Source organism: Protopterus annectens, chromosome 9.part0 (assembly GCF_019279795.1).
Source record: "Protopterus annectens isolate FY-2018-M chromosome 9.part0, PAN1.0, whole genome shotgun sequence".
NCBI classification, from domain to species: Eukaryota; Metazoa; Chordata; order Ceratodontiformes; family Protopteridae; genus Protopterus; species Protopterus annectens.
This window is the reverse complement of record NC_056743.1, coordinates 1,530,788,509-1,530,814,198: the sequence shown is the minus strand read 5'-3', so window position 1 is coordinate 1,530,814,198 and position 25,690 is coordinate 1,530,788,509. Positions and strand designations below refer to the sequence as shown.

General features: G+C 44.8%; 1 protein-coding gene across 1 annotated transcript in view; it reads left to right on the top strand.

Moving 5' to 3' along the window:
- The window catches only part of ABCF1 (ATP binding cassette subfamily F member 1), a 1,329,408-nt gene that overhangs the window by 543,364 nt on the left and 760,354 nt on the right, over positions 1–25,690 (top strand). Inside the window, exon 10 of the mRNA XM_044082281.1 lies at positions 1,308–1,420. Coding sequence (XP_043938216.1) covers positions 1,308–1,420 — 113 coding nt within the window. The remainder of the gene's footprint in view (positions 1–1,307; positions 1,421–25,690) is intronic.

Sequence of the window (25,690 nt, the reverse complement as noted above, 5' to 3'; positions counted from 1 at the left end):
AGATTTCTGACTGGCCAGGTAGGGACAGAAAAAAAGATCTTTCATTCGTGTGGAACAGCAGGCAGTTCCTCATTAAGCAGAAGTGGCTCCGCTTTGCAATTTTGATTGGTTCGTATACAAGCCAGTCAAAAATTCACACAGCAGAGCGTCTTCTGTTGAATACAGAACCGCCTGCTGTTCTGCATTGAACAGGAGTGGCTCAGCTTTGCAATTTATGATTGGCCCGTATGACGGTATATGAGCCAATAATAAAGCAGAATCTGTTTGACTGGGATTTTCAAAAGGCAGTGCGGGACTCGGGATTAGGCTGGTGATCTCGGGAGAGTCCCACTCAAATAGAGACGTCTGGCAACCCTGAGTGGGGATGAAACCCATAGCCCTCTGGTCTTCCAGCATCAAAGGTAAGTGTGCTATCTGTTGTGCCACTGGCACTAAAAGTTTCCTCCCTTTTGCATAGCAAACCATGGTTTTATTCCATTGCCCTCTAGATCATGGGACCAGCAGTGTCTCTAACAGACCTGTCAACTGTCCGAGTTTTGGAAGAACATTCTTATTTTCAGGCCTGATTTACCCCTGCACGGACTGACCCTATTTTTGGAGGTATGTGCTTATTTTTCAGGCTTGATTTAGGAACCCCCTTCACACAGTTTCTGAATCTTGCTCGTCATGTGATTTTTTTAAGCTGTCTAATACACGCATAGCCACACTGCGTGACCAACATACTAATGGCAACAGTAATTTAAAGAGGATACTCATTTTACATTTCCCTTTTTCTAAAGTAAAAATAAATTACCTTTTTATGGGAGAATTTTGCAATACATTTCATTAGTCCTACTCTAATGTGCTTATATTTTCATCATTTTTGCCACTCTGTTTTTTTAAGCATGTGTTTCAGTAGCACCACACATTCCTACTGGAACTGGGAGGAGTTGTACGCTACTTGGTATTCAAAAAATTTATTATTAGATGTCCAGATTTGTAGCTGGATGTACCTCCTTTTCAGAAGCCTTTCTTTTTTTTCATTGTCTGGAGGGTGAGAGGTAGGGTGTGTAAGAACAAAATCTGTCCGTTAAAACTGCTTATCAAACCAGCTAAGGTACAGGACAGATTAGGTGGGTATGTCATTCTCATTTTGCTGCTAAAAGTTAATGTTTGTATTTTTGAGAGGTAAAATCGCTGTTATAAAATGTTGGTATTTGTTTTTGTAATTGACACCACATGTGCATTAATAGAGACATGAAACTGCATCATCATAACCATTGATTGCAGTAAACTTGTAAATATTATGACTGATTTGTGTGTTTTAGTGACATTTAAGAAAATGTATCAGCAGAAGCAGAAGGAGCTACAGAAGCAGTATGAAAAGCAGGAGAAGAAACTAAAGGAGCTCAAAGCAGGCGGCAAGTCAACAAAGCAGGCTGTAAGTTTTATACAGCTGCATATTTTATTTTGTGTTTATGCTAGCTTCGTTTAACTGTGCTCCAGCACAAGTTAAAATTTTCATGTTTAGCACTTTCCTTTTTTAAAGGGGATGGACTGATGTCACCTGCGCATGAAACATTTTTATACTTCTGTCCCACCGATCTGAATTTAAACAAATTATTTTTGTGATCTTCTTCCATTTGCTAGTCATTCACTTTTAAATTCAGTTTTGAAGTCTGCAGTGATACAAGAGTTACTAGTACTAGACATGACTTAAGAAAAATGCAGTATGCCATTTCTTCATGGACTTACTGTAATGTCCTTTATGGGGTGTATTTTAAATTTATGACATGAATTTCATTGTGACAGGTGGTGCCTTGCTATGCCATAAGTGTGAAACTAGGTGTTGACTTAGAGAAGTGAAATGGCAACAGTTTGGGAGACGGTAGTGCTCTTCTGCAGAGGTTGGACAAAAATGGAGAGAAATAATTGAATGCAGTTTTCGAGGTGGTGTTTATATTCCACTCTTATGATCCAGATATTTGGATATGATGTAATTTTCATTCTTTCCTCAACTGATCAGTCTCTGATCTGATTTGGCTGCTTACACTAGGCTCTCATGTCCAGCTCTCAAGCTTCTCCCTTTGCCCACAATGACTCACCATCCTTACATACCTCAGATCTCGTTTAACACCGCATTGCTCTCCTCTCAAGCTAGGAGGTTAACTAAGAATCTTTATATCCTTTGTGAGTTTTTGTCTGTAATGCCTTTTTCCTCTGCCTTCCTTTGCTCTTATGATGGTCTCTTAACATTCAGACCTTTTTCTAGTATTTTAAACTCCTTTTCTAGTTAGGCCTTTCTACCCTTGTGAGGATATTCTTTGACATACCATTGTTCGTATTCTTTTTCCTTTCTGTCTACCTGACATTAGGATACGTCTGAAATATTGTTGGTATTTTTTTCTGATGCAATATGGCTGACAAGGAGTGTTTTTATTGTCTGGGTGCTGCCCATTTAGAAATTGACTGCTCTGTTTGTTCGGGATTCAGCTCCTGTGTGTTGTGTGACAGGAGAAATAATTTGGTGTTAAAAGGCTTACTACCTTCATCTGCTTCTGTTTTGGTTGGGACACAACCCACCTTCCAATAAACTTGATAAGTGGAAATATGACTCTGTTACAAAACAAAAGGAGTCTAGGTAATGGTTCCCTGACCTTTCTCCTCATTAGACTCCAATTCCTGAACCACTAGCTGAAGATGTTCATCGTGTTACCCTGCTGCAGTCATCACACTTGGGTTATCCTATCGTCAGGCGGTTCCGCAGTTGGCCTGAATTCCAAAGTCTTGGTCCAGCGTCGGTTGCTGTCGCTTCTTCCCTGACGTCAGTGCGCCAGGAGTATAAATGATGCATCCAACGCCATTTTCTTCAGTCTTTCTTGCCACGCGGTGCCCGAAGCAGAAGCAGTTCGCAAGGCCGGTCGGCCGACTCCTGAGATTTTCAGAGTCGAATTTCAGATCCGAAGTCTTCAATAAAGCTAAGTACCCCATTGGGGAAACTTTTCTTGCCTCAGACTGATGTCAGAAAAAGTTAACAGTTGTATTTCTTGTGGGAAGCAAATACCTCATAAGGATTTTCATTCTTATTGTATACCTTGCCTAGGCCCAGACCACAACGTCACTGGTTGTCACTTTTGTGCTAGGTTCAATAAGCGTACTATAAAACGACGCTTTGATTTCGCACGACACTACTTCGGTAGAAAATTTAATTACACCATGCCGTCGGAGCAACCGACTACCAGCGTGCACAAAAAACACAAGGATAAGGACAGGCAGCCTAGACCCAAGTCAGACCCCGAGGCCTCGGCTGGGCCGGTCTCCGGTTCACCGGTTCTCAGTGAGGCACCTACGCAGCCCCTGGCTACCGCAGAATTGGAACCTGAGACCACTTTGGATCCTTTGGTGGAGAGTGCTAGGCCAACGCAGCCATTTTCTTTAGGCCCTACCGACTACATTACAGAAAGAGATATTGGTGCTGCAGAAACGCCTTCGGTTTCTGAAGGTGTCTTCAGACCGACGACGCTCACTATAAAAACGTATCCTAAGCTTAAGACTCCTGTTAAACCTAAAAAGACTGCACTTCAGTCTCCTGTTCAAGGCCCCATGCCTAAGAAACAGATGCTTAAAATGGCTGAAGATTTGATCTCTTTAATCAGGGGTTCCCAACCCCCCCCCCGGACAAAAGGCCTAGACAAGAGGAAGATTATGCCTCCTCTGATCAAGTGTCTATTTCCTCAGGCTCCTCTGAGGAACAAGATTACTCCTTTCCCCCTTATGAAAATTCTGATGCTGAGGATTCCATTCCCTCAACTTCTCCCCCTGAAGACTACTCCTTTGGGGAAACTTTACACACTATGAGGGAACATTTTCACTGGGAAGGTCAGGACTACTCTGACTCAAAGAAAAGGCTCAGAGTTTCTTTTACTCCCCCAGCACAGACCTCTTGCTATCCCCCCAGTTTTAGACATTGTGGATGATGTTTACTTAGAATCTAGTTTAAATCCAGATTCTCTGCCTCCTGCTCCAGCCAAACCAGACGGATATTAGAGTGCCTGACTCCCACAAATTCCTTTATAAAAGCCCTGTTGCTGACCCAGAGACCATCTCCCAGGGTCCCAAAGGGGCTAAGGCTTCTATGGCAAAAAATCCTGTACCCTCTGAAAGGGACTCCAAAGCACTAGACAGGTGGGGGAAAAAGGTTTACACCTCAGCCACTCTAGCTATGAGAGCACTAAATTGTCAATTTCACATGCTAAAATACCAGCAATTTCTAATGTCTCAAATAAGACAAAAAATGAGCACACTCCCTCAACAGTCTGAATTGAAGGAAATGCAGGATCTGTTGCATGCAGCTGAACAGGTGGGCAAGCATACTTTACAATGTGGATTTGATTCCATGGAAGCTTCCTGTAGAGCAGCTGTTACTGGGTCTGTTATACGTAGGCATGCTTGGTTAAAGGAACAAACGCTGCCTGATCATGTTAAAGCAACGCTACTAGATGCTCCCTTACAGCAGGATGTCCTATTTGGAGTTAAAGCAGAAGTCTTAAAGAAAATAGAGGATAAGGCAAAATCTATGCAGACGGTCAAAGATTTTTTACAGGTTCAGCCCCCTCGCTTCAGCAGAAATTGGCCAACAAAAAATTGGTCCTTTCCAGCTACTGACAGACCACAGAGGGGTAAATACAGACGTCCAAGAGGCAGAGGACAACCACAAACCCACTACAAACCTCGAGTGGGGCACTGCAACACAGAAAGGAGGAGAACAGGCCCTAAACTACTAGAAGGCAAACTCAATGACTTAAACTTCATATGGCCAAGCAAGGCCCTCTTGGCAGCTCCCTTGGGAGGAAAATTAGCACTTTTTTTCAGACAACTGGCGCATCGTCACAAAGGACAAATGGGTCCTAGACATAATTTCACAAGGATACAGATTCCATTTCCACACCTTGCCAACGTAAAGAGGAATGCCAAACCTGCCACAAAATCAATGGGCAGAGGCACAAAAACAAATTACAGCTCTCATGGACATGAGAGCCATTCAACTGGTACCTACACGGGAGCAAGGTCAAGGTTTTTACTCAAGACTCTTTCTAGTCCCCAGAAAGGACAATGCCTGGAGACCAATTCTGGACCTTTCAATTCTAAACACTTTCTTACAAGTACCCAAATTCAAGATGCTAACACTACAGCAGCTTCTTCCCATGTTGGGCAAGAAAGCATGGTTAGTAACGTTGGACCTCAAGGAGGCATACCTGCATATCCCTATCAGGCAAAATTGCAGAAGATACCTCCGTTTCATTGCAGGTTCAACCCATTACCAATTCTCTGCACTGCCCTTTGGCTTATCCACTGCGCCCAGGGTTTTCACAAAATGCCTGGCACCAGTAATTGCATACTGCAGACAAAGAGGAATTCAAATATACCCATACCTGGACGACTGCCTCATCCAAGCAGAAAGCAAGGACATCCTCTTACAACATCTGGCCTTTGTGAAACATCTTCTAAGTTGCCTAGGTTACACAGTAAATGAAAAGAAATCAAGACTAGTACCCTCACAAAATATGACATTCCTGGGTGCCAGCTTGAATACAATGGCCCAGAAGGCTTATCTGATGCCAGACAACCAACTACAACTGACTCAATATTTGAAAACAATGACAACAAAGACCCAACTCCCTGCAAGAAAAATTCTGCAGGCCTTGGGCTTCATGGCATCTTGCATACTACTAATACCATTTGCAAAGCTGCATATGAGGAAATTACAGTGGTACCTAAAAAGCGTATGGTCTCAACACAGCCACAGCTTGGACAGTGATATCTCTCATTCCCTGCCTTCAACAAGAGATGTTCTTCATTCCACATTGCTGCAGTCCTAACTATTGGGTAGTCCGCTGTCCAGTCGGCCCGAATACCAAAGTATATGGCTGACGTCGGTCAGGGCGCATTAGACTGACGTCAGTACGTCAGGGTACTAATGCGCATGACCGACGCCATATCCTCAGTCTTTTTTGCCGCATGGTCCGATGCAGAAGCAATTTTGCGAGTGCAGGTTGGCGTTCTGAAAGTTTCTGAAGTCAGAGTTTCAGACCGAATCAAAGTTGGCTAAGTACCCCGTTGGGGAATATTTTGGTTTTTTCTTGCCTCAGTATTTAACCGGATGTCAGAAAAAGTGAATAACTGTATTTCTTGTGGGAAACAGATACCTCATAGGGATTACCATACTTTGTGTATACCTTGTTTAGGGCCTGAGCACGACGTTGTTGGCTGCCGCTCTTGTGCTAGATTTAACAAACGCACTATTAAGAGAAGGTTAGACTGTGCCAGGTTAGTTTTGGGAAGCGTTGTAATTATAAAATGCCGTCGGAGGCTCCGACGCCCGCTTCGGCCAAAAAGCGCAAGGACAAAGCAGCAAAGCCTAGAGTGGAAGAACCGACAGTCCCAGACGTCGGATCTTTAGAAGGCTCAGTGGAGCCGGAGGTTTTGCCAGGTGTTTCTTTGGAGTCTCAGGGAGAGACTTTACTGTTACAGGATGTATCCTCAAGAGGAAGTAGGCCAGGCTGAGGGGCTTCTCAGGTGGCTGTTCTTCCTCTCTTCCTAAGGTGGTTAGAGCCTCCCTTCTGTTTCCAAGGCTTCTTTGAGAGGCAGGCCAAGTTTAACTTCAGTGGGGTTTCTCCTAGTGCTTCAGGGTCTTTGCCTAAGAAACATATGCTTAAAATGGCAGAGGATTTGATTACTATGATTAGAGGTTCTATGCCCCCTCCTGATAAGAGGCCTAGGGTGGAACCTGAGTTTGAGAGTTTTGAGCAATGTTCGAGGCTTCTGAGTCTTGCTGAAGACTTGCAGGAGTATCCTCCTTATTCTGATTCTGATGTGGATGATTCTACTCCTTCAGCTTCTCCTCCTGAGGATTTTTCATTTTCAGAGACTCTGCATTCCATGAGGGAGCATTTTAAATGGGAAGGTCAAGATTTCTCTGATTCCAGGAAGAGGCTTAGGGAATTCTTGTTTTTACCCCAGCATAGGCCTTTAGCTATACCTCCTGTTCTGAATGTGGTGGAAGATGTTTTTGCAGAGGCTTCCCTCAACCCTGATTCTTTGCCTCCTGCCCCAGTTAAACCGGATAGGTACTATAGGGTGCCTGAAGCTCATAAGTATCTTTTTAAGAGTCCTAGGGCAGACCCGGAAACTGTCTCTCAGGGGCCTAAAGGTGTGAAGGCCTCTGTTGTTAAAAATCCTGTTCCTCCTGATAAAGAGGCTAGGGCTTTGGATAGATGGGGAAAGAAAGTGTATACTTCTTCCACTTTAGCCATGAGGGCGTTGAATTGTCAGTTTCACATGTTAAAATATCAGAATTACCTCCTTTCACAATTGAAATCTAAGGTGGATGCTCTGGCAGAAGGTATTGAGTGTAAAGAGTTGCAGGATTTAGTTCATGTGTCTGAACAGGTGGGTAAACATTCCTTGCAATGTGGTTTTGATGCTGTGCAGGCCTCCTCGAGGGTGGCTGCCACTGGTTCTGTTCTTCGTAGGCATGCCTGGTTGAGAGATCAGAATTTAGCTGAGCATGTTAAAACCAGGATTTTGGATGCTCCTTTGCAGTCTGATGTGTTGTTTGGTTCGCCTGTGGAAGCAGTCTTAAAGAAAATGGAGGACAAGGCTAAGTCTATGCAAACTGTTAAGGATTTTTGCAGGTGCAGCCTCCAAGTTTAGTAGAAATTGGCCTACTAAGGGATGGACTTATCCTGCTTATGATTCCCAGTCTAGGGGTAGGTCTAGACGTGGTAGGGGCAGAGCTCAAGGTTCTTTTAGGCCTAGGACAGGGAGTTCCCCTGCTCAGACTTCTGGTGAGGGCAGGGGTCAGTCCTTTCGTAAGCAGACCCAATGACCTGCCTTTTCAGCTGCCAGTACATTCTCGCCTGGCAGCACCTTTGGGAGGAAGGCTGTCTCTTTTCAAAGAAAATTGGGATTTAATTACCCAAGACAGATGGGTTCTGGATATCATTCACCACGGTTACAGGTTTTATTTCCATACCATGCCTCCTTTCAAAGGCATGCCAGACATTCCTCCTCTACAAAGACAAGAGGCTCACAAGCAAATTTCTCTGTTGCTCCACATAGGGGCCATTCAGCCAGTTCCTGTGCCAGAAAGGGGCCTAGGATTTTATTCTCGCCTGTTCCTAGTACCGAAGAAGGGGAACACGTGGAGGCCAATTTTGGATTTATCTATCCTCAACACTTATCTGGACATTCCCAAGTTCAAAATGTTGATGTTACAACAGCTTTTACCTCTGCTGGGCAAGGATCACTGGATGGTAACTTTAGATCTCAAGGAAGCTTACCTTCATGTGCCTATAAGACTAAGTTGCAGGAAGTATCTGCGTTTTCGAGCTGGAAATTCTCATTATCAGTTCTCTGCATTGCCCTTTGGCTTATCCACTGCCCAGAGTATTCACAAAGGTTCTGGCTCCAGTGATAGCTTACTTCAGGCTAAAAGGAATTCAAATCTATCCTTACTTGGACGACTGCCTGATTCTAGCTCAAGAAAAGGAAGACCTTCTACAGCATTTGGATTATGTCATAGCAGTGCTAAGATGCCTAGGGTATTCTGTGAACGAAATAAAGTCCAGTCTAGTACCCTCTCAAGACATGTGCTTTCTGGGTGTGAGACTGAATACAGCAGCCCAGATGGCCTTTTAACCCCGGACAAACAAAAGAATCTTTCCAGTTACTTCCATCAACTATCTCTTCAGTCCGGGCTGACTGCAAGGACAGTCCTTCAAGCCTTAGGGTTCATGGCATCTTGTATTCTGGTGCTTCCCAATGCCAAACTGCATATGAGGAAGCTGCAATGGTATCTCAAAATGTATGGACACAGCACTGCCAGGATTTGGACACTGTCATTCAAATAATACCTTGCATTCAAAAGGAATTTTTGTGGTGGGCTCAGGAATGTCACCTAAACAAGGGACTCTCTGTGACCCGACCAGAGGCGAGTCAGATTCTAACGACAGATGCCTCAGACATTGCTTGGGAGCTCATCTAAATGGAAAGTGGATACAAGACAAGTGGCCTGCCAGACTACAGCATCTACATATCAACATGAAAGAGATGTTAGCAGTCCAGTTTGCATTAATGGCTTTCAAGGAGTTACTTCTTCCAGGGCAGGTGTTGATTCTAACAGACAACACAACTGTCATGTGGTACATCAACAAACAAGGGGAACACATTCTTACCCATTGTGCAGGCAAGCAATGATTTTATGGGAGACTGCGCTCAGCTTGCAACTAACTCTTCAGGCAAGGTTTCTGCCGGAGCACAGAACTCCTTAGCAGATGTGTTAAGCAGACAAATCATGGATCCCCACGAGTGGAAACTGGATCTTCATGTATTTCAAAATTGACAGTGTCATGGGGAACTCCAGACATAGATCTGTTCGCTTCTCCACTAAACCACCAGCTGCCAAAGTTTTGCACAAAGAGGTTTCATCACACAGCTTGGAAAGTGGATGCTCTTTCTTTCAGTTGGAAAAATCTTCATGTGTATGCTTTTCCACCTCTGCCTCTTCTCCCAAAGGTGCTTCTAAAGGTCAGACAAGACAAGCCAAGGATGATTTTAATAGCTCCAGATTGGCCTCGGCAGCACTGGTACCCATTACTGAGGAGTCTGGTGAGGAAGCCTCCATGGCCTTTACCCTTGATTCCACACCTGTTGTCTCAGAGGGACGGTCACCTGCTCAATGTCAAGCTTCAATCTCTTCATCTAACAGCCTGGCATATTCTGTTTTGAAAGACAGCAGGTCTCAACTTCCTCAACAAGTTTTAAATGTGATTATGGAAGCCAGAAGACCTAGTACAAGGAAAGTGTACCGAGAAAAATGGAAGAGATTTTTATTTTGGAGTGCAGCAAACAATTTGGAGATTTCTGAGCCTAATTTGAGTGTGGCTCTTCAATATCTTACTGAGTTATTGGACAAAGGTTTGTCTTTCTCTTCCATTAAGATTCATGCTGCAGCAATTTCAGCTCACTATGATTGTGACCCACCATTGTTTTCGCATCCTTTGTTCAAGCAATTTCTTAGAGGGGCAAAGAATATAAGACCCCACGTAGAGCTCCTACTCCTGCTTGGGATCTCAATTTTGTGTTGGAGAAACTTACTCTACAACCTTTTGAGCCTCATGGCTACTGCTGAATTGAAATATTTGTCATGGAAGACTGCTTTTTGTTGGCCATTACTTCTGCAAGAAGGGTTTCTGAGTTGCAGGCCCTTATGGCGGTAGAGCCTTTTGATTTTTCATAAGGATAGGGTATCTTACGCACTAATCCTTCCTTTATGCCTAAGGTGGTTTCTAGTGTGGCTTTAAACCAAACTATTCATTTGCCTACTTTTTATGCAGATCCCCAAAATAAAGGGGAAAAGATTTTGCACACTTTAGATGTACACAGGCAATTGCGTTATTATTTGAGCAGGACTAAGGATTTTAGGCAGTCTCAGCAGTTGTTTGTTTCTTTTGCTTTGGGTTCGCACGGCAAGCCTGTGTCAAAACAAACTATTTCTAGGTGGATTGGGTTTTGCATTGCATTTTGTTATTCCCATCATGGCAAGGAGATTCCAGCTGGAATTAGGCCTCATTCCACTAGGGCTACTGCCACTTCTACAGCATTTCTAAAGGGGGGTGGCCACTAAGGATATTTTGGAGGCAGCTACTTGGAGTTCAGTGCATACTTTCTCTAAGCATTATCACCTTCCTCTCTACTCTAAGTCTAGGGCTGGTTTTGCCACAGCTATTTTGCAAGGCATGTTGTCAGTTCCTGCTTCCTTATGATTTGCCAGCCTCCCTTACCTCTGCTTTGGGATTCTACCCAATAGTTAGGACTGCAGCAATGTGGAATGAAGAACATAGTACAGTTTTGTACCTACCATAAATGTAGATGTTCGAGGATCCACATTGCTGCAGTCCAATTTACCCTCCCTCCTTCCCCTCTGTGTTTAAGGGTGGTTGTGTAGGTGAGGTTATATTCTGGTAATTTTGTATATATTGTACATATTTTTGGTGCAGGTATGTTTGGAATTTTTGGTTTTGGCCTTAGCTTTTCAGGGTCTTCTGACATCTGGGGCAAGAAAAGACTGAGGATATGACGTCGGTCATGCGCATTAGTACCCTGACGTACTGACGTCAGTCTAATGCGCCCTGACCGATGTCAGCCATATACTTTGGTATTCGGGCCGACTGGACAGCGGACTACCCAATAGTTAGGACTGCAGCAATGTGGATCCTCGAACATCTACATTTATGGTAGGTACAAAACTGTACTTTTCTATGGTAGTCACAGGCATGTCACCTCAACAAGGGTCAGCCTTTCACCTTGCCCCCAGCCAGGCAAGCTATGACAACAGATGCATCAGACTATGCCTGGGGGGCACACATGGCAGGGCAGTGCGTTCAAGGCATATGGACTGCAGATCAAAGGAATCTGCACATCAATCAAAAAGAGATGCTAGCTGTACAGAATGCCCTGACAGCCTTCAAGAACCTCTTGCATCCAGGACAGCTTACAATAAGGACGGACAACACCACAGTAATGTGGTACAAAAACAAACAAGGGGGTACACACTCTTACCCTTTATGCAGGCAAGCAATGACCTTGTGGAACACAGCACTGGCTTACCAAGTTCAGCTACAAGCTCAATTCCTGCCAGGAAAAAAGAACACATTGGCAGACGACCGCAGCAGAAATATCATGGATCCCCATGAGTGGAAACTGGATCCACAAGTATTTGCAATGATAACTCAAAAATGGGGCCACCCAGACATAGACCTGTTTGCCAGCCCCCAAAACTATCAGCTAACAAAATTTTGTACAAGGACACTTCACCATCAAGCTTGGAAAGTGGACACACACTCATTCAGTTGGAAAAACCTGACAGTATATGCCTTCCCTCCATTGCCCCTTCTCTCAAAGGTGCTTCTGAAAGTCAGGAAGGAGAGACCCAGAATGATACCCATAGCCCCAGACTGGCCACGCCAGCACTGGTACCCACTATTAAGGAATATATGGCCCAGGGCCTACCTTGGATTTTACCACAAATTGCTCATTTGCTCACACAGTAAGACAATCCGATTCTACACAGCCAGCTCAAAACCTTAAATTTGGCTGCATGGCAAATCACCTAAGCAACCAGCAGGCTCCTCTTCCTCAAGCAGTTATGGATGTTATTCTGGAAGCTAGGAGGCCCAGCACCAGGAAGGCCTACTCGGACAAATGGAAAAGGTTTTGCGCCTGGAACCAGGCTAAAGGCTAAAATACCCTTCAGCCTCACCTGCCTCAGATTCTACAGTATTTAACTGAGATGTTGTGCAAAGGACTTTCTTTTTCATCTATTAAAATCCACGCCTCAGTTATTTCAGCCCACTATAACATGGATCCACCCTTATTTTCACATCCGCTTCTAAGACAGTTTCTCAGAGGGGCCAAAAACATTAGGCCCTCCAGGAGAGCACCTATACCAACCTGGGACCTCAACTTTGTTCTGGAAAAACTTACGCCATCTCCTTTTGAACCAGCTTTCTCTGCTGCTCTAAAGTTTATATCATGGAAGACTGCCCTGCTATTAGCAATAACTTCAGCCAGAAGAGTCTCAGATCTTCAGGCACTAATGGCAGTAGAGCCTTTCCTCATTTTCCATCAAGACAGAGTTTCTCTATGAACTAATCCTTCCTTCATGCCTAAGGTGGTATCCAGTGTGGCTCTAAATCGAACCATCCACTTACCCACCTTCTTTCCAAATCCACAGAACAAAGGAGACTCCTGCACTCCTTGGACATTCACAGGCAACTACATTACTACTTGGATAAAACTAAAGTTTTCAGAAAATCTGACCAACTCTTTGTATCCTATGCTGCAGCTTCTCAAGGGAAGGCTATATCAAACCAGACCATTTCCAAATGGATAGGACATTGCATTCGTTTTTGCTATACCCATCATGGAAAACCAGTTCCTGCTACCATAAAGCCCCACTCTACCAGGGCAGCAGCTACATGTACAGCCTTCCTCAGGGGGGGTGCCAACCAAGGATATTTTGGAAGCTGCAACTTGGAGTTCAGTGCACACCTTCACCAAACACTACCACTTACCACTTTACTCTAAAACTAGAGCTGGCTTCGCCACTGCAGTTCTGCAGGGCCTTCTAGCCTCCTCTAACCCTCTTTGACTCCTCCTCCCATCCTTAGCTTTGGGATTCTACCCAAGTATGATGACTGCAGCAGGGTAACACGATGAACATAATACAGTTTTGTACCTACCATAAATGTAGATGTTCGAGTGTACACTGTGCTGCAGTCCAGGTTACCCTCCCTCCATCCCCTCTGACCTAACTAAATCTTTACAATACCTTTCTGATGTATTTGCTTATAGGTGGAGGGATGCTGTGTTTGTGCTAAATTTTTTAGATTGGTACTAATTACTGACCACATTTTTGGGGACACCTGACATCTGGGGCAAGAAAAACTGAAGAAAATGGCGTCAGATGCATCATTTATATACCCCTGGCGCACTGACGTCAGGGAAGAAGCGACAGCAACCGACGCTGGACCAAGACTTTGGAATTCAGGCCAACTGCGGGATCGCTTGACGACAGGATAACCCAAGTGTGATCACTGCAGCAGGGTGTACACTCAAACATCTACATTTATGGTAGGTACAAAACTGTACTTTTCTAAGAAACCAGATCTGATGTCAGCCTCCGATCCTACAACATCAAGCACCAAATCTCCCTGAATCTGATATCCCATCAGCTCCATTCACCTTTCTTAAAAGAGATGCCAAGAAGGCTCTCCAAACTACCTTCCACTAACTCATCCCTTAGGTCCTCCAGGAGTTTATCTGAGACAGAGGTGGTTAGGATGATAAGAAAATTTCTCAGGGCTGAGATCCAGATGGGGTAGTTCCATCCTGGTTTCCCATCACACCTGTGAGCCTGCCCTTTTCTTAACCTCATTATATCTCCTTCCCCGATATGAATAGTGGTTTTGGAGCCCTTGGATCCGAGATCTTCGAGAGTGTCCTCATCAGATCCAAAGACGGTCTGTTCTTCCACTGTAACCATGCTTCTGAGTTGCCTAGCTCTGATCTCTTCTGAGCAAGATGACACACTGAGCTAAAGTGTCAGTGCTGGCTTTGTGGGATTTATCATCTGTGTAGCTGTTGGAGCTGTCCTTGCCTGTCTTCTTTGGATAGCTCTGCTCCAACTCCTTCCTGAGGGCAGGGATCCACAGGGATTCAGAAGCTAGTAGCCTCAGCGCCGGTGTGACTGGCTGTTTCTGTTGGACCCTATACCTTTAAGATAATGGAGAGGGCTTTCTATATACCCAGAGACAGACAACATCCTTACCTTCTTTGGATTCTATTCTTCCTTCAATGAATTTAAACTCCGAGTCTTTCTTGTTCCACTGGGACAGCCATCCCAACCCAGCCTTCAGACAGGACTCCCTACCTACTTCTGATACTTCACCAGACCATATCACTGATGAGGTCCTTAGGAAGAGGATGTGCAAAAGGAAACACCTAGATTCCAGTAAGGAATCTGTCATTGAAGAACACTGACTTCGATGAAGAGGAGGGGGGACCCCAGATCTCCATCTGATGTCTCCTTTGGAGAATTTCTAGTATTTCTTAAACAGAGAGGTGGATGATCTTCCAAAGCCCCTTCCCAAGAGGAGTCAATGTTTCTGGGATCTTTTAAGGATGGCCCATCTATGATGTTCATCGTGCATACAACTGCAGTCATAACAGATAGGGGTTCTCCTGCAGTCAGGCGGGTCCTTGGTCGGCCGAATTCCAAGGTCTAGGTCCGGCGTCGGTTGTCGTCACTTCTTCCCTGACGTCAGTGCGCCAGGGGTATAAAAGAACCAGCCAACGCCATTTTCCCCAGTCTTTCTTGCCGCGCGGTGCCCGAAGCAGAAGCAATTCGCAAATGCCGGTCGGCCAGCTCCTGAAATTATGAAAAATTTGCAATCGAAGTCTTCCTGAAAGCTAAGTACCCGTTGGGGAAACTTTTCTTGCCTCAGACCGATGTCAGACAAAGTTAATAATTGTATTTCTTGTGGGAAGCAAATACCGCATAAGGATTTTCATTCCCTCTACATTCCTTGCTTAGGCCCAGACCACGACGTCTCTGTCTGTCGTTTTTGTGCTACATTCAACAAACGCACCATTAAGCGTCGGGCGGAGTTTGCCCAGCACTATTTTGGCAAAAAATTTAACTATTATGTCATCAGATACTCCGACTCCAGTTTTGTCTAAAAAAATGCAAAGATAAGGACCGACACACTAGGTCCGTGGCCTCTACCGACACCACGCCAAAGTCGACTACAGGTGGTCCGGTTCTCAGCGAGGCGCCTACGCAGCCCCTGCCTACCGATGACACTTCATTGGCGGTGTCTTCTGTGCCCGAGGTCGCAGTCTCCTCGGCCCCCACCCCAACTACAGATACCGAAGCCACTCTTGGTGGTGAAACTCAAAATGTAGACAGGTCTGCCTCCTCTCAAGGTGTCTTCAGACCTTCCTCTTCCTTTTCTATCAAGGCTTTCACTAAGTCTAAAGCAGCCATGCATTCTAAGAGACAAGCTCCACAGGGCCCTTTTGCAGGCCCCATGCCTAAAAAACAGATGCTTAAAATGGCTGAGGATTTGATTACTCTTATCAGGGGTTCTCAACCCCCCCCAGAAAAAAGGCCCAGAGTGGAGGAAGAATCCCCCTCCTCTGACCAGGCCTCCATTATTTCAGAGCACTCTGATGAACAGGAACATTCCTACTCCCCTTTTGAAGATTCTGATGCTGAGGAGTCCATTCCCTCTGTCTCCCCCCCAGAGGATTACTCTTTTGCGGAAACCTTGCATACCTTAAGGGAACACTTCCACTGGAAAGGCGGCCAAGAGTACTCAGATTCCAAGAAAAGGCTTAGGGATTTTCTCTTGCTACCCCAGCACAGGCCTCTGGCTATATCTCCTGTCTTAGACATACTAGATGATGTGTACTCGGAGGCTTGCCTTAACCCGGATTCTTTACCTCCAGCCCCAGTCAAGCCTGACTGGTACTACCGGGTTCCTGACTCTCACCAATTTTTATACAAAAGCCATGCGGCTGACCCAGAAACTATCTCACAGGGCCCCAAGGGAATTAAGGCCTCCACTGCTAAAAACCCATTGCCTTCCGAGAGAGATTCCAGATCCTTAGAAAGGTGGGGGGAAAAGGTATACACCTCGGCCACCTTAACCATGAGGGCATTAAACTGCCAGTTCCATATGCTAAAGTACCAACAGTTTCTGTTATCACAGTTGAGAAGTAAAATGTCACAACCTGAACAACCAGACTTGAAGGAGTTGCAGGATTTGATGCATAGTGCAGAACAAGTGGGTAAACATACCTTGCAATGTGGTTTTGATGCTCTAGAGGCCTCATGTAGAGCTGCTGTTACAGGATCAGTCATACGTAGACATGCCTGGCTCAAGGAGCAAACCTTACCAGATCATGTCAAAGCTAAATTACTAGATGCCCCTCTACAAAAGGATGTATTATTTGGTGTTAAAGCTGAGGAGGTATTAAAGAAAATGGAGGAAAAGGCTAAATCAATGCAAACAGTGAAAGATTTTCTACAGGTACAACCTCCACGTTTCAGTAGAAATTGGCCTTCCAAAAATTGGTCCTTTCCAGCCACTGACAGACCCCAAAGAGGTAGATACAGGCACCCGGGGGCAGAGGGCAATCTCAAGGATTGTTTAGAGGCAGACAATGGCAAGCTCCTACACAAAGAGGTGGTGAGGATAGTTCGCAGCCATTCAGAAAGCAAGCTCAATGACTTTCCACTTTGCATGCCAAGCAAGGCTCAAATGGCAGCACCCTTAGGCGGAAAACTGGCATTATTTTCGAAAAATTGGCATATTGTCACAAAAGACAAATGGATCCTGGACATTATAAACAGAGGCTACAGATTCCACTTTCACACCCTTCCAAAAATGAGAGGCATGCCAAACCTGCCACACAATCAAAGGGCCGAGGCACAAAGACAAATTTCAGATCTCATGGACATGAAAGCTATTCAAGAGGTACCTACTCACGAACAAGGTCAAGGTTTTTATTACAGACTATTCCTGGTACCAAGGAAGGGAAAAGATTGGAGACCTATTTTGGACCTATCCATCCTAAACACATTTTTACTCGTACCAAAATTCAAGATGCTCACATTACAGCAGCTTCTTCCCATGCTGGGCAAAGGAATCTTGGCTGGTAACATTGGACCTCAAGGAGGCATACCTGCATGTCCCAATCAGACAAAATTGCAGAAGATACCTCAGATTTCTTGCAGGTTCAACCCATTATCAATTCTCTGCATTGCCTTTTGGCTTATCTACTGTGCCCAGAGTATTCACGAAATGCCTGGCATCAGTAATTGCCTACTGCAGACTTCAAGGGATACAAATATACCCATATTTGGACGACTGCCTGATCCAAGCGGACATCAAGCACATACTTCTGAAACATCTGGCTTTTGTAATACTGTTGTTGAATTCCCTGGGATACACAGTCAACAAAAAGAAATCAAGGCTAATACCCTCTCAGAAAATAATTTTCCTGGGTGCCAACTTGGACACAAACACCCAGATGGGGCCTACCTCACGCCAGAGAAGCAGGGGCAACTAACTCAATACTTCAGAACACTAGCAAATTTCACCAGGCTGACTGCAAGGAAAATCCTGCAGGCTCTGGGATTCATGGCATCTTGCATCCTACTAATCCCATGTGCAAAGCTGCATATGAGGAAACTTCAATGGTACCTGAAGAACCTATGGTCTCAACACAGCCACAGTTTGGAAACAATGATGCCACTAATTCCATGTCTTCAAAAGGAATTTCTGTGGTGGGCTCAAGCATGCCAAACAAACACAAGTCTCCCTTTCTGCAAGCCTCAAGCAAATCAAGTCATCACAACAGACGCCTCGGACTACGCCTGGGGGGTGCACATGACAGATCGGTGCATTCAGGGCAAATGGTCCCAAAAAGAAAAGCACCTTCACATCAATCTAAAGGAAATGCTAGCAGTAATAAATGCTATTATAGCTTTCAAAGACCTTCTGCATCCAGGTCAACTATTGATAAGGACAGACAACACCACAGTAATGTGGTACATAAACAAACAGGGAGGAACCCATTCATACCCCCTATGCAGGCTGGCCATGTCACTTGGAACATGGCTCTGGAATTACAAATCGAACTTCAAGCACAGTACTTGCCAGGCAAGGAAAACACGCAGGCAGACAACCTAAGCAGAAATATGACAGATCCACACGAATGGAAGTTGCATCCTCAAGTTTTTACAGAGATAATTCAAGCATGGGGAAGGCCAGACATAGATCTCTTTGCCTCCCACAAAAATCACCAATTGACAAAATTCTGCTCAAGGACTTTTCATCCACAGGCCTGGAGAGTGGACTCTCTCTCTTTCAGTTGGACAACAATGACAGTTTATGCCTTTCAACCTCTTCCTCTGCTGCCCAAAGTTCTATTAAAAACCCTTAGGTTTTCGAATACTGGCCAAGGCTCTTGCCACCCCCATAGTGCCTTTTTTAGGCAAGGCTCAAAAGACAAACCCACCACCATGAATAGCTCAAGTAAAAAAAAAAACTGAGGGTAATGCTGCTCAATGCCAGAAGTCTAAACCTCAAAATGCATGCACTCGAGGCACTCCTCAGTATGGAGATAATCGATATATGTGCAGTAACAGAAACCTGGTTTAAGGCTCCAGAGAGCACCCCAGCACTACCAGGCTACAACTCATACCATACATTTCAGCCACAAAACCCGGACCGAAATACAAAAGGTGGGGGAGTATCCATATTCATCAAGGATACGCACACATCCAGGTTAGTGGCACAGCACGATGCTTCAGAGATCATCCATGTGCAACTAACAATGGGCGAAACTGCTATTCAAATTATAGCTTGCTACAGATCACCCATCATGTCCCAGGACCCCCACTCCCCATTCCTGGAAACACTGGGAAACATAAAGGTCCTACCAAATACCCTGATATTGGGTGATTTCAGTTATCCAAACATTAGCTGGGAGAACTACTCAAGTACACACTCCTTTGCCCAGCATTTCCTAGAATTTATAAACTCAAACGCCCTGGATCAACTGGTCAACACCCCCACCAGAGGTGAGAACATATTGGACCTGGTCATCACCAACATGGGCAACCGGTGTTCCACACCGGAGGTGAGCCCCTCGCTGGTTAGATCCGACCATAAACTAATCACTCTGGATATCTACATTCCGCCACCGTGAAGAGCTTTTCAAAAGCAAACTTCACGTTACTTAAGACCGAGGTGGGAAGTTTCAAAGCCCCCATGCTAAAGGATAACGCTGTCCAAGCTGCAAAATCCTTTAGTAATGCACTCTACGGGCACCTACAAGAATGCATGGACCGTTCTACCCCAAACAAAACCAAGACTCTCTCCTCCAAGAAAGGGAAACCAGTCTGGTGGACCCCTACCATAAACAAGCTATACAGTAGGAGGAGGAAACTAGTACAGAAAAGAGTAAAATCCCAAGCAGGGAAGACATCCCTGATCAGTATCCACAAGAAACTGTGTTCCCTCATAAAATCACCCAAGGCTGGCTTCGAAAGAAAAATTGCCATGGACTCCAAAGATAACCACAAGGCATTCTTTAGCTATGTCAAGAATCTAAATGGCAATTCTCAGATCTGCTCAGAGTTGGTGAAGAATGGCACAAAAATACACTGAACCGACCGATATAGCCAACATCCGGGCAGACAGGTTCAGTGCAAACTTCACCCCCAAAAGGGCCCATAACTATACCAGAAGAATGCAGTGCCCCTGAAATCACAGACACTCAGGTTAAAACAGCCCTCTCAAAAGCCAAAAACACAGCATCAATGGGACCGGAAGGTGTCCCAGGTTGCTTCCTACGCGAGCTCAAAGATGAACTAACCCCTCACCTAAACGTACTGTTGAAACTCAGCCTCTTCACAGGCTACGTGCCCACAGAGTGGCAAACAACAATGGTTATTCCACTTCACAAAGGTGGAGCCACAACGGACCCCGGGAACTATCGCCCTGTAAGCCTGACTAACTTGGTCTGCAAAGCTGTGGAGCGCATCATCATGGATCTCATTAACAGAGACATTGGAAACCTCCAAACACTGGACCCTACCCAGTTCGGCTTTGTTAAGGGCAGATCATGCCTCCTAAACCTGGTGGACTTCTTTGAGACAGTTACCAAGGCTTTAGACAAGGGAAGGGTGGTCCACACAGCCTATCTAGACCTCACAAAAGCCTTCAACACCATTCCCCACTCGGGTATTATAGACGAGCTCACCAGCCTGAACATAAACCTCTGCATCATGAGATGGGTTGCCAGCTGGCTCACGGACAGAACCCACATGGTAAGAGTTGCGGGAGCCAGGTCTGACCGAAACCGGTTACAAGTGGCGTTCCCCAGGGCTCAGTCCTAGGAGCCCTCCTGTTTGGCATATACTTCTCAGAGGTACAGGCAAGCACAGGAGGACTATGGCTGACGAAGTTTGCAGACGACTGCATACTAGGGGCTATAATTGACTCTCCGGCTGACACAGACTCCTCCAAAAGGGTCTCACTGAGACAGATACCTGGTGTCAAAACCATGGCCTCAAGCTAAATGCCAAAAGTGCATAGTCATCCCATTTGTAAAAAACAAATTACCCACAAACTACCTCATATGTGGTAGCTCCCTAAATACGGAAGATGTAACAAGGGATCTGGGGCCCAAGTAGATAGTAACCTCTCCTTTGATAATCACAATGCCAAAGTGGTCCTTCTATGTGGCCCACCTAATCACAAAAGAGTTTGCATCCAGATTGAAAGAGGTCATTGGGCCCCTCTATGCATCACTCATCAGACCCATCATAGAGTACAATGCCTCATTTGGGATGTACCTTACAAGATACCCGCAACAACTGGAAAGACCACAGAAGTACTTCACCAAGTGGGTCACTGGCCTCAAGCAGATGCCCTATGCAGCTCGAATGAAGAAACTCCAGCTGTACTCTGCATACAGTCTACTCAGAGGTGACCTCTGCCTGGCATGCAAAGCCATAGCCAACCCAGAATTGATACACATGCTCCACCTAAAGAAAACCATATCCCCTCGAGCCACATGCTCCAGGGATCTAAACCTCACCATAACAGTAAATAGGACATGCTGGAGGGATAGATCCCTCCCCCAGAGACTTCCCATGCTCTGGAACAAGATTCCAGTTTACATTAGGCAGAGCTCCTCGCTAGCCCTCTTCAAGAGAAACCTTGATGAGTGGATAGGAAACAGAAGGTTTACCCCAGGGATCACTTCAAGGGCTCTGCTGGACAGAGGCACAGGGAAACTAGTCTAAGGGGGCGGCAAAAGCCAACACATTCTAGCTAGGCTTATAAATGCCCTCGGGCAGATAGCCTAGTACCTATCTATGAACCTTTGTGGAAAACAAGAAAAAAGTTTCTTAACAGCTGACAACCCTTCGGGCATCCATGAGGCAGATCTCTCATGCAGCCGAGAGTACTTATAGGGCTGTGGGCTCAGACATGGCAGTCAGGAGGCACACCTGAATGCACTTGTATGATTTTGCAGTCTCCTTCAAGTCTTCATTCGTCGGTGCTTCTTTTGATGGATCATTATTGTTTGACCTCAAAGTTAAGGAAATGCTTTAGAGAGGTGACCGAGATGGAAAGACCCTTTCTGCCACTGGGATCCATTTTTCCACCCCTCAGAGGTCCTTCTACAGGAATCAACCAGGCGGTAAAAAAAAAATGGTTTTGCAAGTCCCAAGGGCCTTTACATGGCTCATGAAGAGAGAGAATTCCCCTTTTTACCCTGGGAAGAACTAGTGGAAGATGCCATCCTCACGGCAGACGTGGCCCTTATACCTTCTCTGAAAAGCCCTGCCATCACTCGTGAAGGGTTGCTCGGCTGCTATACTTTGGAGGCAGTCTGAGGATGCTTATTGCTGCTCCCAGAGGCTTGGGCATCCATCACAACCTTGGGACTTGCAAAACCAACTTTTGTGTGCAGAAAATAATATCCCAAGGTTATTTCATACCATTTTCCCAAGTTGCGCCAGCCAAAACAAGACATCCCTGATGTTCCACCCAGTCAGAGGGAAGCAGCAGCCTTGGAAATACTGAAACTGCTTTAAAAAAAAAAAAAAAAAAAATTCATCCAAAATGTCCCCCCAGACCAGCAAGGATCTGGAATGTACTTGGGATTATTTTTAGTGCCAAAGAAGACAGGAGACTTGTGACCAATTCTGGATCTCAGCCAACTAAATCAATATGCAAAATACGCAACGTTCTAGATGGTCACTGGTTCAGTCCATTTTGCCTGTACTGCGAAAAATGTTTGGATGTACTCTGTAGATCTTCAGGATGCGGACAATCATCAAAAGGAACAAGCACTCCAGAAGATACTTGCACTTGCTGCTGGGAGCCAGTTCATTAGTAATTCAGAGCACTGCCCTTTGGCCTCACGACAACCCCCAGGGTGTTCCACAAATGCAAGACTGTGGTAGCATTTCACCTGAGACTGCTGGGATTCTTTTTCCATACCTAGACAACTGGCTCCTGACTGCAACATCCAGGCTTCTAATTCAAACGAGATAAATTGCTCCAGTGATGTCATCAGCTGAGTATCGTATTCAGTTACACCAAATCACAATTATGCTTACTCGTACTCTGGAATTCATAGGTTCTTGTATAGACATGATCAACCACATAGCTTCACATCTTGTAACAAGAGTTCGTACTTTCAGGTTACAGGTCATGAAAGTTATTTCCCATTCTTACCTAGAGCAAGGCTAGTCCTCCAAGCCTTAGGATTGATGGCAGCAGAGGTGACACCAGTTCTGTTAGCCAGATTTCACATGCTGGTCATATAATGGACTCTTTCAGTGTAGTGGTCTGTTTTTCAGCATCCTTTAAGCACTCCAGTTAAGATTTCCAAAGTTTTTGAGGAATATCTTTGCTGCTGGATTCATTCAAAAAATGTTTGTCAAGGTCTCCCCTTAGTTCTGCCACAGCCAGTAGCCAGAGTCAACACAGATGCCTCCCAAACTGGGTGAGGGGCACTTCTTGGGAAGGACAGTTCAAGGTGCGTGGCTCTCAGAAGAGGCCAGTTTGCACTTCAGTTTTTTTTGGGAGGGGAGAGCAGTTCTACAAGCGCTACATGCTATTCAAGATGTTCTCCCTTCAGGGATGATTGTGATACAAACAGACAGCATGTCAGTAGTCTGGTATATCAACAGACAAGGAAGAACCATTTCATACCTATTTTGTCAAGAGGGCAGTGAGGGTTTGATAGTAGGTGATCTCTTCCTGTTGCTTTCTTATGGAAGTGCACATAATGGCAAAAACCTGTGTGCTTGCAGACAAACTAGGTCTCTTCTGATGCCTCATGAGTGATCTATCGGTCAAAAAGTGGTTGAAAAGATTTTTTGTTGATGGGGCCAGCTGCATTGCATTCCTTTTGCTTCTTCCTTCAATAAGTACAGCAGGTTCTTTGCCCTGGTCCCTCCACAAGTTAGATGCAGAGAGATGCTGTAGTCCACGATTGGCCTTTGTTCTCCTTTTACCCTTCGTTCCCAAATTTCTACAGAAAGCATCCTGGTCGAAGAGCACAAGCATCCTCATTTCACCCTTTTAGCCTCGTCATGTTTGGTTCCCCTTCCTCTGCCCTCATCCTCTGTATCCACCTTGGGTACTGGACCCTCATCTAGCCCTTCTATTTCATCCGATGGGGATGAAGCACCTGGACATCAATGGCCTCAGATTGACTGCATGGTTTCTTCAGTTTCAGTGATGGCCCGACGGTCCAGATTTTCCTCCCCAGTTTGACATTTTCTTTTAACCTCTAAGAAGATTTCTACCAAGAAAATTTATAAAAATAAATGGAAAAGATTTTTAGTTTGGGCCCTTTAGGGACATCTGCACTGTTTCTCCTCCCCAGTCTCAACAGTTCTTGACTTTTTGGCTTCCATTTTTAACAACTGGGTGAGTTATTCCACTGTTAAAGTTCAATTATTGGCCATTTCAAATGTTCACTCTGGTGAGAATTGTTCGTTCTTGACTTTCTTGAAATTGTGTAAGGCCTTCCGTAAGGGTACCTTTTTACTTAGGCCCCCAGTGAAAGATCCTGCACCCCCTTGGAATTGGACTATTCTATTTTGCTATCACTTCTGCTAGACAAGTATCTGAACTCTATGCCCTCTCTGCAAGATCTCCATACTTGAGCTTCCATAAGGATAGGGTTTAATTATGCACATACCTATCTTTTTTTTTTTTTTTTTTTAATAACCTAAGATGGCTTCCGAATCCAACCTAAAGCAGGTCAGCAATTTGCCAGTTTTCTTCCTGAAATTTTCAAACAAAGGCGAACACATGCATCTTCTGGATGTACATTTGCAGCTTAGATTTTATCTGCACAGAAACGAAGACATTAGGAAAACTGACCAATTATTTGTATCCTTCTCCAAAACCAAATTTGTTACAGCTGTCTAAAGTGACTCTGGCTAAAATGTTTGAGTGTGGATCCTTAGTTTATAAAGAAAGAGGTTTATCCTTATCTAAGCTCCCACCCCCCAAACCACACTCCAGGAGGTCTGTCGCCACTTCAGCTGCTTTCTGGTCAAGAGCATCCATAGATATTTGTGCAGCTGCCACTTGGTCCAAGGCTCATACCTTTATTGCTCACATTTTATGCTTAATTTCTGAGCGACTTGGTTGGCTACAATCACCTGCATTAGAAGCTGAAGTTAAGTGCAGACTTGCAGTATTGTGTTTTATTATTCTGTTAAATGCAGACCTGCAGTTTTAAAAGTACTGTATTTTATTTTTTCTGTTACCTGATTGTTTCACTGAATAGAGTGCTGTCTCTCTCTGCTGTAAGAGGAGGTGTTGGTCTTCTCACTTCTTTAACTGATATTTAATTGTTAGCCTAGAGGATTTCCTCTGTACTTTAAGTGTTAGCCTCAAAGTTTGAGAATCATTTTATGCTCAGTTTCTGAGTGACTTGGTTGCCTACAATCACCTACATTAGAAGGTGAAGTTAAGTGCAAACTTGCAGTATTGTTTTATTCTTTTAAGTGCAAACTTGCAGTTTTAAAAGTACTATGTTTTATTTTTTTCTGTTACCTAATTGTTTCACTGAGTAGTGTGCTGTGTATCTGTCTGCTGTAAGAGGAGGTGGTGGTGGTCTCACTTCTTTATCTGATATTTAACTGTTAGCCTAGAGGGTTTCCTCTGTACTTTTAAGTGCTAGCCACAAAGTTTGAGAATTCATTTTATGCTCAATTTCTAAGTGACTTAGTTGGCTACACTCACCTGCATTAGAAGCTGGAGTTAAGTGCAAACTTGCAGTACTGTTTTTTATTCTACTGTTAAGAAGGTTATATAGAGTACAATGCCCCATTTGGGATGTACCTCACAAGACACGTCCAACAGCTGGAGAGACCACAAAAGTACCTCACCAAGAGGATTACTGGCCTCAAACATAAGTCCTATGCAGCCCGACTGAATAAACTCCAGCTGTACTCGGTGGCATATCGCTTACTCAGGCGTGATCTCGGACTTACAAAGCCATGTTCAACTCAGAATTGATAAACATGCTC